The sequence below is a fragment of the Rutilus rutilus genome (assembly GCF_951802725.1).
Source record: "Rutilus rutilus genome assembly, chromosome: 15".
NCBI lineage: Eukaryota > Metazoa > Chordata > Actinopteri > Cypriniformes > Leuciscidae > Rutilus > Rutilus rutilus.
Window position 1 is genome coordinate 7,119,536 of NC_140220.1, and position 19,233 is coordinate 7,138,768.

Sequence of the window (19,233 nt, forward strand, 5' to 3'; positions counted from 1 at the left end):
CATTTTGGGCTATGGTCTTAAACTTTTGATGAACAGGCTGTTTGAGTTTAAATGCAGTTTTCAATAAATTGCCAGCTCTCTATTTTTTGTCTCTTGCTGCTGTTTCTTCTTTTGGCATTTCGAAGTAGAAATTACAACCCGGTTACGATCCACCAGCGCAAAATGTTTCCCCCAGTCTTAAGATTTTGTTCAGGAGTGTATCTCTATTTGTGTTTTGGAGATTAACCAATGTCTAATGGGTTTGGATCGACATGAGGGTGAGTAAATGATGACATTTTTGTCCTTTTTTGGGTGAACTATCAAGTTTTTGGCTAGTATAGAATCATGGTGAGTTACTGGCATGAACCAACAGATGGTGACAAATCATAGCACAGTTTATCAGACAGAATCCGAAGTTTAATAAGAACTGAAATCGCTCACATATATCATTGTTTTTGCTTATATTAATGTGTTGTATGTGTTTTTCACTCCAGAGGTGCAGCATGTCAGGAACTGCCCCATTGACTGCGCTTCCATCTACTATAATGGAGTGCGTCGTTCTGGGATCTACACTGTTGTGCCCTCACTGGGGGCCATGCCTGTGGAAGTCTACTGTGATATGGACACAGACAGTACGAAACCACACAACACGGGCAATCATGACTGTCCAGGACTCAACAATAAGGATGAGCCCAGTGCTTTGTGCCAGTTGATGCCATTGGGCCAGTTTTTATGCCTTAATGCAAACCTATTTGAATTTCTGTGGCACATTGACAGTTCTGCAAAAAAAGTATAAAGTGAATGCATTTTGATGATTATGCATAACTTTATATATAGCTATATTATATATATATAGTTTTTTAATGTTAACGAAATTACTAAAAGCTTTTAGTATTTGTTTTTATTTATTTCCAGTAAAAATTTTTTATTGCTTCAACTTAAACTTATTTCAATTCATTATTTCCAAGACAGTTTTTCTAATATCCATTTAGTTTAAAGGACAAGTTCGGTATTTTACACTTAAAGCCCTGTTTACAGATCGTATCTGATGAAATAGAACGGTTAAGATTAAAATTTGGACACATGCTCCTGTCCCGAGAATTTTAGGTTTATTTCGCTTCCCCCCCCACCCCCACAATGGTTGTCTAGGTGCACTGGAACATTCCTTCCTAAAACACATTAAACTTTCGTTTACAAAGACGTGAAACTCACCGAGTGGTCAGGGGTGTTCACTGGTATGCTCACTCAAAAATCGCTGAAAAAGATGCATTCCAATAGGTGTTTTACCATTAGTTATAAAACTGTGGACCTATTTTTCCAAACGTCTCACACCCGTAGATTCTTCCGTTGAGAGCTTGAATAATAGACACTCCAGCCCAGTTGGTGGCGATAATGCACCTTTGCCAATTGCAAGCAAACCACTGGCATTTCATTGAATACACAGAAGAAGCAGAAGAAGAAGCGGCGGAGTAATACCAGAGAATGTCTAATATGGCGAGAAGTTTCACTCTCACTACACTTCCGGCTTCTGAACTGGTTGCAGTTCCACTCTGATTCCATATGAGGGCGCTCACAGGACGAGTGCAGAATGAATGGAGGTCAATGGCGGTATACCCCTCAAAATCCACTTTTCTCAGGATATAATTTTTTGTCTAGTAATTTGAATGTTGTATTCGAAAGGAGATGCAAAGAAATTACACATTGCTGGGTGTTAGATTTTTTAGAGTCACTTATTTGCTTTAAAAAAGTCTTTCAAAATGTCAATGACGTCAGAATGCTGACGTCATTAGCAGAATGCTAGCGTGTTATGGGCAACAACAACTCAACCTGTAAGAAATCAAAACGACATAAGTACTCGTTCATTCAACTTTCGACCTAAAACACATGTTGAACTTGCAAAATCTACAATCACATCTGAGATTTCTCAACGGCAATCGGGTGAAAGAGACAAATTTAGCCGTCTAGCCCCATTGACTCCCATTCATTTTGCACTCATGGCGAGCGCCCCCAGTGGAACTCTGGTGGTACTACAACCAAAATTCGGTACAATAGGGCTTAATAGGGAGTGGACAGGCTCTCCGTAGACGGGCTCTGGTAATACCGTACCTCACACAGCTCTTTCAATACAACTCAATGGAGTTGGACAAAAACTACGATAAAACCTGTTGGAATGCATCTTTTTCAGCGATTTTTGAGTGAGCATACCAGTGAACACCCCTGACCACTCGGTGAGTTTCACGTCTTTGTAAACGAAAGTTTAATGTGTTTTAGGAAGGAATGTTCCAGTGCACCTAGACAACCATTGTGGGGGTGGGGGGGAAAGCGAAATAAACCTAAAATTCTCGGGACAGCAGCATTTGTCCAAAATTTAATCTTAACCGTTCTATTTCATCAGATACGATCTGTAAACAGGGCTTTAAGTGTAAAATACCGAACTTGTCCTTTAAGTTTTCAAATAATATTTAAATTGTATTTTATTAATTTTTTTCAGCTTTATTTCAATTAACAGTTTTTAGTAGTTTTAGTTAACGATAACCGACCTGAGAGATACATTTGTTTTTTGTGCTCGGACCAGTGAAAAAGTTCAAATCTGAACGTTTGCAGTTCACACCCACTAGACTATTAGACCATTTTTTTTTTTGCTAGAAATCTACTGTGGATGAATCATTGTTTTATTTTGACATTGTTTATTGGAAAATTTTGTGACTTACCGCAGCAAATGAAATTCCGGTAATGAACATCTAAATGATTTCCCTTTATATGTCTAATGAGTTTTGTGCTGAAATTGCACCAGTGGGGCATATGAGGAACCTCTCAGAGGCTTAAAATAGCGTGTGCAATCTTTTTTTGATGACCTGCAAAGCACTGTAGTATAATTTCTGTGGTCATAAGATGAAACCTAAATGACCTGGTGTGTCCATTAAACTCATTAAAAAAAAGATTTGATTGTTGAATGCTTGAACTTATACTCATTTTACATTTTCTCCCCAATAAAAGCATTCATTTGATCATTCAAGCACATGCATAATGTATGTCTCAGGTGGCGGTTGGACTGTGATCCAGCGTAGGCAAGATGGCTCCGTGAACTTTGACCGCAGCTGGAAGGAGTATAAGGAAGGCTTTGGAGACCTGCACACCGAATACTGGCTGGGAAATGAGCACATACATGACCTGACCAGCCAGGGAGACTATACGCTCCGTATAGACCTGGAGGACTGGAGCGGGAAACACAAGCACGCTGTTTATCAGAAATTCAGGTGAGGCACATCAATCGCTGACTGACTGGAAGGACTTCAAATGGATGTTCAATAGTGACTAAACATCTGGCCTGGTTACTAGAAACCCTTCAAACCCTCGATGAATATCAGCATTGTGCTTGGGAGCAATCCACATTTTTTCTGTGCGTTTGCAGTGTGGAGGACGAGGCCACTCAGTACCGTGTGCATGTGACGGGCTTCAGCGGGACAGTGGAGGACTCCTTCAGCTGGTACCACGACAAGCAGGGCTTCAGCACACCCGACACGGGCAACATCTGTGCCGAGATCTCCCACGCCGGCTGGTGGTATAACCAGTGTTTCTACGCAAACCTCAATGGCATCTACTACAAGGTATGATGTGGCCTATTGGATATAGACCTGTTGTAGGCTGTTAACCCAGAGGTTGCAGGTTTAAGCCCCAGAAGTGTTAAATCATGAGCTGCTGCTGTTGTCTTTGAGCAAGACAATCGAATGCAATTGCGTTTAAGACCTTGTTTTGATTATGAATAACATTTTTATGCCTCTGTTATGAAATTGTGGAACACTTTTTATGTGTTTTGGCCATTCATTTACACGACAACAGCATTTTGGAGGCCTGAAAACTGAAAAGATTTGCGAATTCGTGAAAACTGTGACGTCAAGCGGATGTGTATTACGTGTTCAATCTTTTGGCGCGGATCTGTGACAACTTTGTCTTCTGTAAGTGAAAAACCGGAGGAAAGGAAAAACTTTTCAGATATACAATAAATATATTACTTTGCTAGAACATACATATCCAGATCATTATTTTCAAAAACATTTCAAACTTGTCGAAACTTGTTTTTCTTTTCTTTTGTGTGTGTGCAAATTTTCAACAAGCTGACATAAAGTCATGATAGTCCACAAAAGTCTGCTCTGTGATATAATTTCCTATTTTATGAAATTCTTGTCACACACACACACACACACACAAAAAAAGAGATAAATAATACAAGATTCTTATGCCAAATATATCAGCATACAAACTCAGGACAATTAAACCAACTTTTTTATCTAAAAAAAATCCCACAATAAATTTTAATTAAGAAATTAATCATCATAAAAGATGTGCATTTAAGTGATTGTCACTTTTTAAATCTATGCATTTATTCAGACAAAGTATTTAGATATCCTCACATTTGAAGCTAAAGGATCTTTGATGATGTCTAAGTGGTGTTTCTGTCATCCTGATCGACAGGGCGGCCGCTACTCTCCGAAGGCGAAGAACCCTCTTGGTCCGGACGGTATCGTTTGGTACACCTGGAAAGATTCTGATTATTACTCTCTGAGGAAGGTCAGCATGATGATCCGACCCAGAACCTTCAGACAGCATCTGTCACCCTGAATCAGGCCCGACCAATGAGCTCGGGCTCATGACGTCAACCAGCCAATCACAGTTCTCAGAGCCACAGCGATGTAGGGATGCATGGATTCTTTCATGGTTATACTGTGAAAAATGTGTGTATGGACTGGTTCATTTCTCTGAATGTACTCATTGTTTACAGCAGGTTTATACCAAAGAGTAAACACTAGTGAAGGACTGCTGCTGAAACAGTAAAGTCAGTGTTTGCCATTCAGTGAGTCTGTGTTACATGCCTATATTTTATATACCCATGGTTTTAACATTTTGTTGACTTATTTTATAAATGTGTATTAAAGTAGATTTCATTTCTGTAGAGTACAATGGGACAAAAGGCCCCTTTTTCTCTCAAAACACTAGATAGCAACAAACACCCCACTGCAGTTTCTTAAACAACTGGGATCACCTTAATGACCCCAAACTTTTTAGTCATTTTGTTTTGAAATATAAAAATATGTTTAAAATATTGCATAATTATGTAGACTCCCCTACATTATCACATTTACTTTGATTGGGGAAAAAAGACTTCATAAAAGGATAAGTTTTTGGGTGAAAAAACAAAAAGCCAGCTCCTAATTGAAGGGGCTGTCAGCTAAAAAAAAAAAAAGCCAAAGACCGAAGCCAAAATCACTGATTTCATTTGTGAAATATAGCCTACCTGCAATAATAATGTAAGTTCCTGATGTACACTCAAACGTACCAAAAGCAAGAAATTATATAGTTATAGTAAAAATTATTGAGTTTATGAAATGCCAAAAGTGATTGCAATAAACGGAAAATTATAACCTTTGTTGGAGTGATTATTTTGAATATGTAGGACTTTTTTATTTATTTCTCTGGTATTATACATTTACATTGCAAAATGATTTCTGTTCTAATGTGAGATTAATAAACCACAAAATCACACAAAAAGGTCTCATTGGTGTGTAAAGCACATTCAGACAAACAGCACATGTTTAGAGACGGCCTCATTCATATTCTCCATAAACACTCAGCTGACTCGCAAGTCTCGGTCTCCAAATAGTCCAGTCATTTTATGAAAAAAGGTTGAACAAATTGCAACAGGAGCAAACTCAACTGATTTTATATCCTCAATATGTCCTGAGTAAGGAAAAAAAAAAAGTCCCGAAGAATCCCATTAGGGGAAAGTTTCGAAAAAGACCCAAATATAGCCTATTCATACGCCTATTCATTCTTTTTCTTACGTGAATTAGGTAAAAATTGTAACCTTTAGATATCACCATGAAAATTACTGAGTTGATTACTTGCATCAAGACAAACAAAAATTGTATTACAAGTTTTTTTTAATTGTTTGTTAACATGGACAAACGGTGCATAATCGAATTATGTATGTGCTAATTTGCATAAATACCACAACAGATCTAAACATTGGGTATAGCCAGGTGAAAATGTCTTGTTGAATCTTGTTGACACATAAATACTTAACGTTAATGTCTGAATGGAACCCATTTAGGCTACCCATGAGCATTAATACATAGAGGCAGGAAGAAGTACTTTAGAAACCAGCCTTTTTATTAATTATTATTGCAGAGATGGGGTTTGGGGATGGGTCCGTGGGACTGTTTCTGGGGATTCACTTTTTATTTTACTTACCTTTTGCCTTCTGCATTCTCCTTACCATTGTCTCCTGTTCTTCCCTCAGACTCGTCCCCCAAAAACAGTCCCACGGACAGCAGCCCCAAACCCCATCTCTTAAAAATGAATAACGGCTGGTTTCTAAAGTACTTCTTCCTGCCTCTATGTATTAATGCTCATGGGTAGCCTAAATGGGTTCCAATAGGACCTTAACATCAAGTATTTTACTCTTATATGTCAACAAGATTCAACAAGACATTTTCACCTGGCTATACCCAATGTTTAGATCTGTTGTGGTATTTATGCAAATTAGCACATACATAATTAGATTATGCACAGTTTGTCCATGTTAACAAACAATTAAAAAAAAATTGTAATACATTTTTTGTTTGTCTTGATGTAAGTAATCAACTCAGTCATTTTCATGGTGATATCTAAAGGTTAACATTTTTACCCTATTCACGTAAGAAAAAGAATGAATAGGTGTATGAATAGGCTATATTTGGGTCTTTTTCGAAACTTTCCCCTAATGGGATTCTTCAGGACTTTTTATTCTTTTTCTTACTCAGGACATATTGAGGATACAAAATCAGTTGAGTTTGCTTCTGTTGCAATTTGTTCAAGGTTGACCCCCATTTTGGCTTAAAATGACTGGACTAAAACCTTGAGAGCCGATTCGCTGTTAACCAACAGCGTTATTAAAGCGTCACTTCGCCGATTTTCAACCCGCTTTGTAATGTTACAATGTCGGTAGTATATGTAAATGAACAATGTTTACTTTCTCTCCGTGTTTCGCCAAGACACCGGAGGACTTTTGGCAGCTTCAGGTCTTTTGTGAAAACTGATTTTTGTACCTGCGCCCACGGACGTCAGATCGACAGAGGGTTATTAATTACGGCGCCCCTAATGGACATGTTGGTGAAAAAAGTGCATTTTGGGTACTCTCTAGCCGTTGAGCGTACACCAGTTGTACACTCGTTATGGCAGTGCATTATGGGATTGAATGAGTGCACTCGATAATGTCCACTATGTTCGGACACCGCTACAAATGCCTGTCCCCTCAAATAATGCCCTATTTAAGGTATAGGTGGCAATTTCGGACTCTGTATGAGTGAGTGTCTCTAAAAATGAATGCTGTGTAAGTAACAAAGACAAAACAACTGCATTGCATAGCATACAAATCAGTATTTATTAAATCATAATCTCAATTGTTTTGTCATTCTGTGTGCAAAAGACTTGCAAACACTGCTATACATATAAAATATACGAACATCTGGAAAACATGCGGAGTATAATTTCACTTTTACAGGATAAGTAATTGGTGATAATTGCACTGAGGTGGAAGCATCAAACGGAGCACCATCTCTGTTTGTAATTTGGCTTTGGGGGAGAGGGAAAAAGAACTAATGGCAATGTCTCTTATGGGGAAAAAGGACCAGCCCTCCTGAAATCACCTCCAGGACCATCTAGTGAAAACGATTGGGTTGTTTTTGGCCAAATACAAACAGGATGATGCATCTCAAAGGCCATAGTAAAGTGCAGTGGATAAAAAGCATGTTGTTTTGAAGGGTCTATACAAAAGAAGGCACAATGAAACAAGGCTTAGCCTCATAGTTCAAACGATGGCACCAGTATATGTTCAGATCACTTGTATAAAAGTAGTACATTACATTATGTCTCTTTCAATGCATGTTCATATTTATCTTATATCAAAACTACAAGGGTCATAACAAAATGTGGAACATCCAAATTAACAACCAGACAACTATAATAATTAAAGCCCCCATATAATATGATTCTTTAGACAATCTGCAGCTGCTGTTTAAAAACACTTGAGCTTGGCCAGTTTTCACGCAGGAACATGCTTTCTGAGACACTATCTTTGGCCTGAGATGGACAGGATATTTTTATGGCACTTATATCACGACACAATTAACAGGAATAGAAAAAACAGAGCAAGAATAATCGTGTAAGAGGAACAGAAAATGAAGGGAGAACGAGGCAGCTTCCGAACGGCCGCTTCACCGTTACATAGTTGTGAACCGACTGTGAGCGTGTCGTAGTTTCTCTGCAATCTGCCAAAACACACACCATATTAATGGCTTTAACATATCCAAACATTATGGACGTTCTGTAACTTTTACTGTCATTTAGACACTTTACCATCTCATAGAATTTGACTTGCTCCTCCAGGTACTGCTGCATCACCCTGTTGTAGTCATAGATACGGTTGTTATGGAAGTGGTTCATCTCCGCTGCAGAGAGGACAGATGTGTTAAAGTCATCATGTAAAAGTTTCCAGCTGTGTGTATAAAGGCTTGATCAAAGACACAACAGATGCCTACAAACACCAGATTGTGTGTTGTGTTGTGTTGGGTTAACACACTTTCTGTCCAATGAATTCACAGGATTTTCTTTCTTTTTAAATAAATTATTATTTGTAGAAAAATACTAAAACATATATCCAGACTGAGATTCACACAAACCCCAAATTACAATAGGGCTAAAAAAAACAAAAACAAAAAGACATTAGAGAAGTAAAGAGAGAAATAATAATAATAATAATAATAATAATAATAATAATAATAATAATAAACAATACTGTTCAAATGTTTTGGGTCATTAATATTTTTTGGAAAGAAAATGAATACATACTAAATTATGGAAGCTTGTTTCCGCCACTGAATAATAAATAAATAATAATTATTGCGACTTTTTATCTCACAATTCTGACTTTTTTTCTCACAATTGCGAGATATGAAGTCAGAATTGTGAGAAATAAAGTCGCAATTGCGAGATATAAAGTCGCAATTCTGAGAAATAAAGTCGCAGTCGGGAGATATAAAGTCAGAATTGCATGATATAAAGTCGCAATTGCGTGTTATAAAGTCAGAATTGTGAGATATAAACTCTTTTTTTCCCTTAGAATTGGACTTTATATCTCACAATTCAGAGAAAAGATGTCAGAATTGCGAGATATAAACTCGCAATTATGTGTTATAAAGTCAGAATTGCGAGATATAAAGTCGCAATTGCGGGAAAAAAACTCGCAACTTTATTTTATTTCTTTTTGCGACTTTATTTCACACAATTCTGACTTTACATCTCGCAATTCTGAGATAAAAAGTCGCAATTATCTTTTAAAATGTTTTATTTTGTGGCGGAAACAAGCTTCCATACTAAATTGAAGTGTGACAGTAAAACATTTATGATTTTACAAAAGATTTCTATTTCAAATAAATGATGTTCTTTTGAACTTTTTATTCATCAAAGAATCCTGAAAGTTTTTTATTACGATTCCCCAAAAAATCGTAAATATTTTTCAACACTGATAATAATAATAATAATTTTTTCTTGAGCAGTAAATCAGCATATTAGAATAATTACTGAAGGGTCATGTGACACTGAAGACTGATGGCAAAACTGAATATTCAGCATCATTACTTACTACTTACTAAATTATATTTGACTACATATACAAACAGAAAATAGTTATTTTACATTGTAATAATATTTCTGTTTTTACTGTATTATTGATCAGATAAATGCAGCCTTGGTGAGCATAAGAGTTTTACAGGATTTATTAAAATATAGGATTTTGTACTGCATTTAACTGTGTATATAAAATATGTAATGCATTCATACAGTAAAATACAGTATAACAATCCATCCACCCATTTTCCACAATTGCAGGTAGTATAATAAAATACAATATACAATAAAAATGTTAAATGTCTGCAATTTTTCCATACATTTGAACTGAGCATATACAGAAAAATGTATATTGAATAAAGAAAAATGTCCTGGTCTGAAAATCACACTGCAGAAATTCCAATATTTCCAGGTTTCCAGGCCCGTGGGAACCCTGTAATTAACTATTAACTCTAGTTTATCTCTATTGAGACTGTTGAAAATTATAGTTTTGTTTCCAGCGTTCTAATATCATTAGAGTAATTATGACTCTCCAACTTGTGAAAACCATTCAGATCACACTTGTTATTAGTTACGTGATTAACTACACCTCAGTTACTATATATACACACACATTTAAAGGTGGTTAGTGTCTAAATGATTTTTGGGATCAGTGCAAGTAAGTCACAATACCTTGCAGAGCGTATGACATGGTGCTGGCACGTTTAGACATGGTGGTCTTATCTGAGGGGCTGATTTTACCGGCGGCCACTAGTTTATCGCCTTCCTTGACCTTCTCTATGGCAGCCTGTGCAAGAGAAAGACGCCCCAAAATGCAGTAAGCCGAATTAATTCTCCAATTTTCTGTGCTCCCATCCTCTTTTCATAGATTCAATGACTGTTCAAACGCCTAGTGAGCTTTCTAAAAGGTCACTTACGCGGTTCTATGATGGTCAGGATGCTCACTAGGTTTTAAAACAGTGTGTCTATAAGAATGAAAAGAGACATGGTGAGCGTAGCAGTTCTTTCATTTACCTTGTGAACTCCAATAGTGTCAGGAAAGCATCCCAGCAGACCTTTGTACTCATTGTTGGTTTCCATGAGGAAGTGAAGGTCTTTCCTAGGCTAGAAAGAGACAGACAAAACTAAATGATTAAAGCAGACAGCGCACAAACACACCCAGGGTCACTTCATTCAACAGCTCACGAAAGGTTTACGTCACTCGAACACGTGTGTATGCGCACACACGGATGCGCTCTTACCGACACGAATTGGAATTCAACTGGAGAAAAACAACCATTACCTGTGAGAGAAAATAGCTAACTAAAACAGTTAATTCCCTTAAAACTAGACTGTAAGTTAACTCAGCATTAAATACAGTTGTAAAAAAGTTCACATTCAGAGGAAGTCAGAAACGCATATAACATTGCATTTGTAGTGTGAACACTAATACACTACAGGTAGTATCTGTCTGTTATTCAGCTGTATTTTTAAACTTCATATCTTTATAGACGTTCCTTAGATCACATGAAGGGTTAAGAGAGCTCTAAAAATATTCAATGTTACACTGGCGCCGCAGGACCACTTACCAGACGAGTCCTTCCAACAATCACAGTTTGGAGGCCAAACAACAACCAAGTATTCATTCATTGCATTTTTCATTCATTGATACAGATGAAGATGAATAGCACAAGGCTAAATGACTGTGGACGGGCCTGAGGCAGAGGCTGAACACTCACACAACTACGGCTTTCTTCACCTATATAGCAGCTTTTAGGGTCCTGATCAACCTGTCTGGGTTTATTTTGAAATGACCATACATATACTACTGTTCAAGAGTTTGGGGTCAGCAAAAAATGTGTTATATATAAAAGATTTGTACTTTTATTCAGCAAGCATGCATTAAAGGGTTAGTTCACACCAAAATTTTTATTCTGTCATCTTTTACTCTCCTTCATGCCGTTGAAAACCCGTAAGACTTTCATTCATCTTCGAAACACAAATGAAGATATTTAATCAAATCTGAGATTGTTGTCCCTCCATTGACAGTCCACAAACTACCACTTTGACACTTCAAAAAGTTAATAAAGAGATCGTAAAAACTAATCCATATGAGTCGAGTGGTTTAGTCCAAATTTTCTGAAGAGACAATCGCTTTATGTGATGAACAGATTGAATTTAGACTTTTATTCACATATAAACATTCATTAATCAACTCATACATCAGTTGTGGTAAACGGAAGCTCAAGCATGTTTGCTTGATGTGCGAGAACCAATGAGGTTCATTCTCATGTTACGCAGCACGTTTGAGCTTCAGCAAGAACCAATGAGGTTCATTCTCGTGTTACGCAGCACATTTGAGCTTCAGCAAGAACCAATGAGGTTCATTCTCGTGTTACGCGGCAGGTTTGAGCTTCAGCAAGAACCAATGAGGTTCATTCTCGTGTTACGCAGCACGTTTGAGCTTCAGCAAGAACCAATGAGGTTCATTCTCGTTACGCGGCACGTTTGAGCTTCCACAAGAACCAATGAGGTTCATTCTCGTGTTACGCGGCACGTTTGAGCTTTAGCAAGAACCAATGAGGTTCATTCTCGTGTTACGCGGCACGTTTGAGCTTCAGCAAGAACCAATGAGGTTCATTCTCGTGTTACGCGGCACGTTTGAGCTTCAGCAAGAACCAATGAGGTTCATTCTCGTGTTACGCAGCACGTTTGAGCTTCAGCAAGAACCAATGAGGTTCATTCTCGTGTTACGCAGCACGTTTGAGCTTTAGCAAGAACCAATGAGGTTCATTCTCGTGTTACGCGGCACGTTTGAGCTTCAGCAAGAACCAATGAGGTTCATTCTCGTGTTACGCGGCACATTTGAGCTTCTGTTTATGTACACTGATCAATGTTTATATGTGAATAAAAGCTTAAATTAAATCTGTTCATCATAAAAAGCGATCAAGTCTCTTCAGAAAATGTGGTCTAACCGCTTGATTCATATCAGTTTTACGATCTCTTTATCTACTATTTGAAGCGACAGTGTCAGTTGCTTAGGCTCTTCATTCTCAAGCAAGATCTTAATTTTTGTTCAGAAGATGAACAAAAGTCTTATAGGTTTGGAACGAAGGTGAGTAAATAATGACAATTAAAATTTTTTGGATGAACTAACCCTTTAAATTGATCCAATGTGATAAAGTCATATAAGTAACAAAATATTTATATTTCAAATAAATGCTGTTCTTTTAAAACTTTCTATTCATCAAAGGATCCTGAAAAAATGTATTGGTTTCCTCAGAAATATTAAGAAGCGCAAATGTTTTCATATTAGAATGATTTCTGAAGGATCATGTGACACTGAAGACTGGAGTAATGATGCTGAAAATTCAGCTTTGACATCACAGGAATACATGACATTTGAATATATATTGAAATAGAAAAGTTATATTAAATTGTAACAATATTTTAAAAAATGTTTTTAGAAATATCACAACCCCAAACTTCTGAACGGTAGTGTAATTTCTTGGTTGCCAAGAATGTTTTGATACATAGACACCAGACAGCTACGTTTCCCCTATCACGTAAGAGGTTAAGATACATAACTTCCTGATAAAAGAGCGAACTGAGACGTTCTACAGTGTTCTATTCAAGGGTTTCAATACCTGCTCCGCCACCATCTGAGCGATCTCTTCGTAGGTCTTTCCTGCAGCCGTCAGCGCGTCTGTGAGCGCAGCCTCTCCTGTGGGTCAAACACAACCACACATTCAGGATAATAAAAACAGATTAAAAGTTGAACATCTAGACTGTAACACAAAGACTGCTGGTTGAATCTCAAGCGAGCTGACGATCCTGCTTCATCACCATAGTGCCCTTGTCTAATCTATCAGGGAGGCAAATTCCTGCAAATAATATACCACTTCTACAAAGTTGCTTGGTACAGGGGGAAAAAAGAAGCTAAATAACATTAACAGGGAACAAGAAGGTGTTTCTCAGAGCTAGACCAGATGGTAAACAGAGAAAAATGTTTACCTCATTGACTATCTTTAGTAAGAGGAACCGAATAGTTTCTGATACCTTCATATCCACTGCTGATGAACACGGAGGACAGGTTTTGGAAAGCTTTGCCAATGCGTTGATATTCCTTTGGAAGGGCTGAGAAAAACAAGCACAACCGGAAATAAGACTAATCAGCCTGAGTATGATATTTCATTTTTGTAAAATCACAATACACTCCATCAGAATATAGTTTGGACAGTAACTATGAAGCATGAACAAAGTACAAAATATCAGAAACTGTCACTTTGTTGAAAAAGAGCCAAATTTCCCTGTTAAATGAAATGTGGAACCATATATATATATATACACACACATTATACAATTAGGGGTGTAATGGTACACAAACATGACGTACCTCGGTTTTTAAGTCACGGTTCGGTACAGCAGGGGGGAGAAAACTAAACAAAATTGCTTCTTTTTTAATTAAACAGTTTTTTTGTTTTTAACAAATGTGTTTATGTGTTTAAATAAATAGCTTAGTTAATTAATAAATTCTATTATAATTCATTTTCTTAAAGATAAAAAAAAAACTATCTTAGCTAATGCTGAAAAATATATGGGGAACCCTTAATTACACATTACTATAATATTAAAGGTTACAATTAACAACAACACCCAAATTATTAAATTCAGTTGCTATTTATTTTTAGATTTAATAATCAACACTCAAATAAAAAAACACGTACTGTAAATTGCACATAAGGCGGGTTTTATATTAACTTCTAAATCTAATTATAGTTAATTTTCTACTGCAATTCATTTTTGAAATATAACCATTTATACAGTGGCTGTCATAACTTGCTTTCATGACAAATGTATTTAAACATACATTAAATAATAAAGACATTACTAACGGATTAAGTAAATATAATGAATAGGCTAATATAGTGCAAATACAAAATGCGTCCGTCTAGAGTTAATTTCTCTAGCGAACTAATCTGCTGTCGACACTAAATGCCTGAGGTAAATGTAATGATACATGAGATAATATTCTCACGCTGTTTTATTGATATCTTTCCGCAATTGAAACACTGGTTGAGAGATGTAAACATACATACATCATCGTCTCTTCTTTTTCTGCGCTTTTTACTGGTAGCAAACAGTGTTGCATTAATGCACACGTCCCATCTGGATTGGAGTGTGGATCGCCTGTGACCGAAAGTATTCGTCCGTGACATCCTTACCGTATGGTTCGGGACGAATACATGTACCACTACACCCCTAATATATATACTAATTTAAAGCATCCTTGCTGAATAAAAGTATTAATTTCTTTAAGAAAAAAATCATAATCTTTCATATACAGAGTGCAACTTTAAAGGTGCTGTATGTAACTTTTTTTATAAAATGAATCCTTTTTTTATTGCCCGTCTGTGAAGGGGTTGTAATCACACATTACAATGATCCACTTTTCGCGTTTTGCTATTACCTCTGAAGGCCAGTATTCCTATTTTTATGTGAAGTCTCCGGGTCGGATTTTCTGCGAAATCCACCGGATGTGACGTGCATGCGCGCTCCCGAGCCTCTCCGTTTTATATATACAGTCTATTGCGACGGCACTGCAGCTAACAACATGGAGTCTGATAACACCAAAAAACGACCTGCCTCCAGCACAACACAGACTCCAACACAAACTCCAAAAAAAAAAAAAAAAAAATTTTTTTATCTGCTGAAGCTCGTCAGGACAAACGTCAATCGGATCGACTCGGGACGAAAACACGGATCAACATTGGCAGAGCGTTTGAATTATGGAGAGTCCTCCGCTTTGTTTTAGGTATAAAAACAGACCCTGAGTTGGCTTTCATCCTTTTGGACAGGTAAGCTAACAATACTTCAAAGCATGTAAAATATATTGTGATTTTGTGCTTTAGTTGGCTCAAGTTAGACATCATTAGTTCGCCAGCTAACGCCGACCATTTGCTAACGTTATCTGATGTGAAAGACTACAGTTGTAACTTTATTGCTTTTCACGAGCACGAGCGCTGTTGTTGCAATCTGAAACATCACCGCTAGAGGCCGCTGGATCCTACATACAGCACCTTTAAGTGTCATAACGAGTTATACTCACGGCCTGTGCAGCGTTTCCAGTGTTCATTTCCTATGTTCAGCAAGTCTTTCACACCGTCGTCCATCGTCTTGGTGAAACGGTTGAACTGCTCACATTTCTGCTCTCTGAAGGCAACAAGACAACATAGATGAACATCACCATCAAGAGGTTGCTCATTATTAGTAGGAAGGCAATCTCAGACAAGCACCAAATCAGCTTCTGGTTGATCATATCAGCTTGAGTTTGTCAAACTTACTACAGATCAAGCTAATAACCCTCTTGGACCGGCTAGAAGCCATCTTAAGCTGGATTTTTCCATCAGTGAAGTGATCCTAAGTTGGGCTGTAAGACTTACACTTCAGTCATGTCAAGGTCTGGCAGTCCCTCAGGCTCTATCGTGGAGAAAACCATGACTCCGACAGTCTCGTCTTTTTCTGCTTTTCTCTTTCCCGTTTTCCAGTCCTGTAATACAGATGTGTAATAAAATACGGCAACAACAACAGCTTTGTCTCAAAACCTACTAAGCAACACATTCAGATTAAAGATGGAAACACACTTACCTTCTCATCTTTGTAGGAGAGAAACAGCTGGAAGACGTCACTGCAGGAGACAACCGGATGCCGGCACATACGCGACATCCAAGCCTGAAGCCTCTCCATACGCATTTTTATAAACTCTTCCTCAAATCGACCTAAAAAAGGGGGCATTAATCAACCTCATTTTAATTTCAAACTTCTTTACAGGGAACAATGGGTAATGAAAAGTGCTCACCTGTCACCTGTTTATCAGGCAAGCAGGGGATTGGAATCGCCGACCCAAATTTATCCAAAAGCCTTTCATATAACCAATCGAAGTGCTTGTATCTGTGATTGACAGGCTTGTTTGTGGTCTGCAAAAGGATGGCATGAGAAAACATCAGCTGGAATGAAGCTATTGATTTAAACATGATTGTTTCTGTACTTACGGTAGGCGTGACTTGGTACTCAATGTAACTCTTGAGGCCGTACATTTTGGTGCCCTTTTTAGGGTCAGCGACAACACAGTCCAGCTGATAGTCTGGATACGCCCACACTGGCCCAACTTCTCCAATCTGAAATACAGTATATACACATATTCATGTCAGATAAGTACTTTAAAGAATACGATACAGTATATACAAGCCTTGATGAAGATATGAATACCATTTTAGAACCATTTTAGTAGCAAGTAAAAAAAAAAAAAGCATTATCAGTCAAAGAAACAATACAATAAATGGCACATTAAATGAGTGACTTACATAAATGGGCAACTTGGTTCCTTTAGCGGCCTGTTTGGACAGCAGGTACAGCTCAGGACCTGATTTGGAGAAGCCAGGGAATCTGCAAAGAGAATATGCGGCTTACCAAGGACAAAGCATGAAATGATCAAAAAATAAAATTGCTAAATTAATAAACCAGTTATTGGAATCCAGAAAGCATACAAGAAAACTGTGAAAAAGCACATCAACTGGAAAACATGTTATACAGTACGATTTTTAAATAAAATAGCAGTGAAAAGTGTTGGGAGTAACACATTACAAGTAATATGCATAATATAATCAGATTACTTTTTGATGTGTTGAGTAAGGTAACTCGTTACATTATAAAGTTTACACATTCATATTGAGTTACTTTTTTTTTATAAAGGACTGCACGTTACTTTACAGTTTGTTTAATTTGCTTAAACATCTTTTAAACTACTTAATTAAAAAGTCTCTTCATAATGTAGTCAGTAATCACTTAGACATGCACTCATGCGTGTGCAGGAACAGACAAAAAGTACAAAAGTAACCAAACACATTACTTTGAACAAAGTAACAGAATTAGTAACTTTTTTAGGTTGTACCGCAATATTGTAAAGCATTACTTTTAAAAGTAACTTTCCCCAACACTGGTAGTCATAGATAGCCTGGAAATCCAGACCTAAATCTAAAAGATTAATGGTCTGGCGTCGACTAATGAAAATCGGCCAGCTCGAGGGGCGGCACCAAGCATGCATTTGAAAATCTCACTGCACGCAATTGGATAACACTACGACCAATCACAACAAGCCCCATACCTTAGCTACCAGCGGAGCTAACTGGTAGATTAGACTCTTGCCGTATCCGGTCGGCAAAACAGCAAAAACGCACTTCTTACAAAGGAACGATTCGAGAGCTGTCTTCTGTTCCTCTTTTAGATAAAAAGCCAAGTCTCGTTCATTGTAGCGGCCAAAGCCGTTTTAAACAACTGGTGTTCATCCATAGCCATCTTGCAATGTTTACTAATGACTTCGACGTCACAGCGCTGTCGTCATCTGTTTAGCTCGCCTCTATATCAGATAACCCGATGTGATTGGTGCAGCTCGGATACAAGGGCATATTTAATGAGCATCATTACTCGACGCCAGAGTAAACTCGCCGAGCAAATTTACCTTGTGCTCTCGCGAGAACTCTGGATTTCCAGAGTAAGTCATAGACAGATATATTGTTCAGGTTGTATTATTGAATGAAATGTGGCTGTTTTGAGATTTTTAGCAATGGGTGATAAACATGCACAAAAACTAAGTTAATTTGAGCAGTTTTGTGTGCATCTTGTTTGCTTTATTATGTGTATTATTATGTGACTCTTGGATGTGTGTCCAATCTATGTGGTGCAATCATCTGACTTACTTATTGAGGGCAATTTTCATGGATGAACCATGAGCTCCGCCTCTGTTCATAGCGCCACCGTCTCCAGCCTCAGATTCAGCATAGCCACCCGATGACTTTACGTCATCCCACTCCTCGTCCCATTCATCGTCTTCTGCACCTATAAACAGTCATTAGACACACTTCAAACATAATTCAAACTAAAAAGCACTGTGAGAACCAGGTGTTAGTAAGCCAAACCCAAGAGTCAGGACAAATCAGACATGCTAACTAACCTTTGACAAAGCTTTATTGGTCTAGTAGTGGAGAAATGATGCCACAGCTGTAAATAATATTCAACAATATTATTGATCTGACTGTACTGACACTGTTGTATGAGAACTGAACTGAGCTGGATGATGACATTTTTTCCAGAATTGCTTTATAGATGAAATTAACTAATCTAATAATTGATGATCTTTACGACGGAACTGAATCAACACTGAACTGACTTTAGCTGACCAACAGCCGAAATGCATAATTGTTCCTGTTTATCACTGTAAAGTCATCATAAACTTTTTATATGATGGATATTCAATATCATAAGATTGAAAGTGTGGGTTTCTGACAACAGTAAAATCTATACACTAAATTAATTTGAAAAGTTTCTAAGTCAGTTTTAATGTGACTATTTAACAACAAAATGTTTCAATATGTTAGTTAGCCACACTGGGGTCTCTAGTTAAAGAATACACAACAAAATTCACAGCAAGAAAAACCCTTAAAAACAAACACTCATACACATACACAAGTGTTGAGCTCATGCAGCTTGTTATTAAAACCCACATCAAAGTCCTTACATGAATTTCATGATTTACCTGAGAGGTCAATAAGACAT

General features: G+C 37.4%; 2 protein-coding genes across 5 annotated transcripts in view; one reads left to right on the forward strand and one right to left on the reverse strand.

Moving 5' to 3' along the window:
• LOC311305209 (angiopoietin-related protein 7) overlaps positions 1-5,521 on the forward strand; it is a 30,929-nt gene extending 25,408 nt beyond the window's left edge. For all 3 annotated transcript variants that reach the window (XM_084432777.1, XM_084432779.1, XM_084432778.1), the window contains 4 exons: positions 474-611; positions 3,020-3,236; positions 3,392-3,587; positions 4,453-5,521. In XM_084432777.1, coding sequence (XP_084288903.1) covers positions 474-611; positions 3,020-3,236; positions 3,392-3,587; positions 4,453-4,599 — 698 coding nt within the window. In that variant the 3' untranslated portion in view covers positions 4,600-5,521. The remainder of the gene's footprint in view (positions 1-473; positions 612-3,019; positions 3,237-3,391; positions 3,588-4,452) is intronic.
• A 1,859-nt stretch (positions 5,522-7,380) lies between these two features.
• Positions 7,381-19,233, reverse strand: part of snx9b (sorting nexin 9b) — a 28,742-nt gene continuing 16,889 nt past the window's right edge. For both annotated transcript variants that reach the window (XM_084432439.1, XM_084432440.1), the window contains 13 exons: positions 18,378-18,516; positions 16,986-17,067; positions 16,674-16,799; positions 16,481-16,598; positions 16,270-16,400; positions 16,065-16,171; positions 15,731-15,834; positions 13,681-13,758; positions 13,269-13,345; positions 10,657-10,746; positions 10,315-10,429; positions 8,374-8,465; positions 7,381-8,285 (listed from right to left, as the gene is read on the reverse strand). In XM_084432439.1, coding sequence (XP_084288565.1) covers positions 8,238-8,285; positions 8,374-8,465; positions 10,315-10,429; positions 10,657-10,746; positions 13,269-13,345; positions 13,681-13,758; positions 15,731-15,834; positions 16,065-16,171; positions 16,270-16,400; positions 16,481-16,598; positions 16,674-16,799; positions 16,986-17,067; positions 18,378-18,516 — 1,307 coding nt within the window. In that variant the 3' untranslated portion in view covers positions 7,381-8,237. The remainder of the gene's footprint in view (positions 8,286-8,373; positions 8,466-10,314; positions 10,430-10,656; positions 10,747-13,268; positions 13,346-13,680; positions 13,759-15,730; positions 15,835-16,064; positions 16,172-16,269; positions 16,401-16,480; positions 16,599-16,673; positions 16,800-16,985; positions 17,068-18,377; positions 18,517-19,233) is intronic.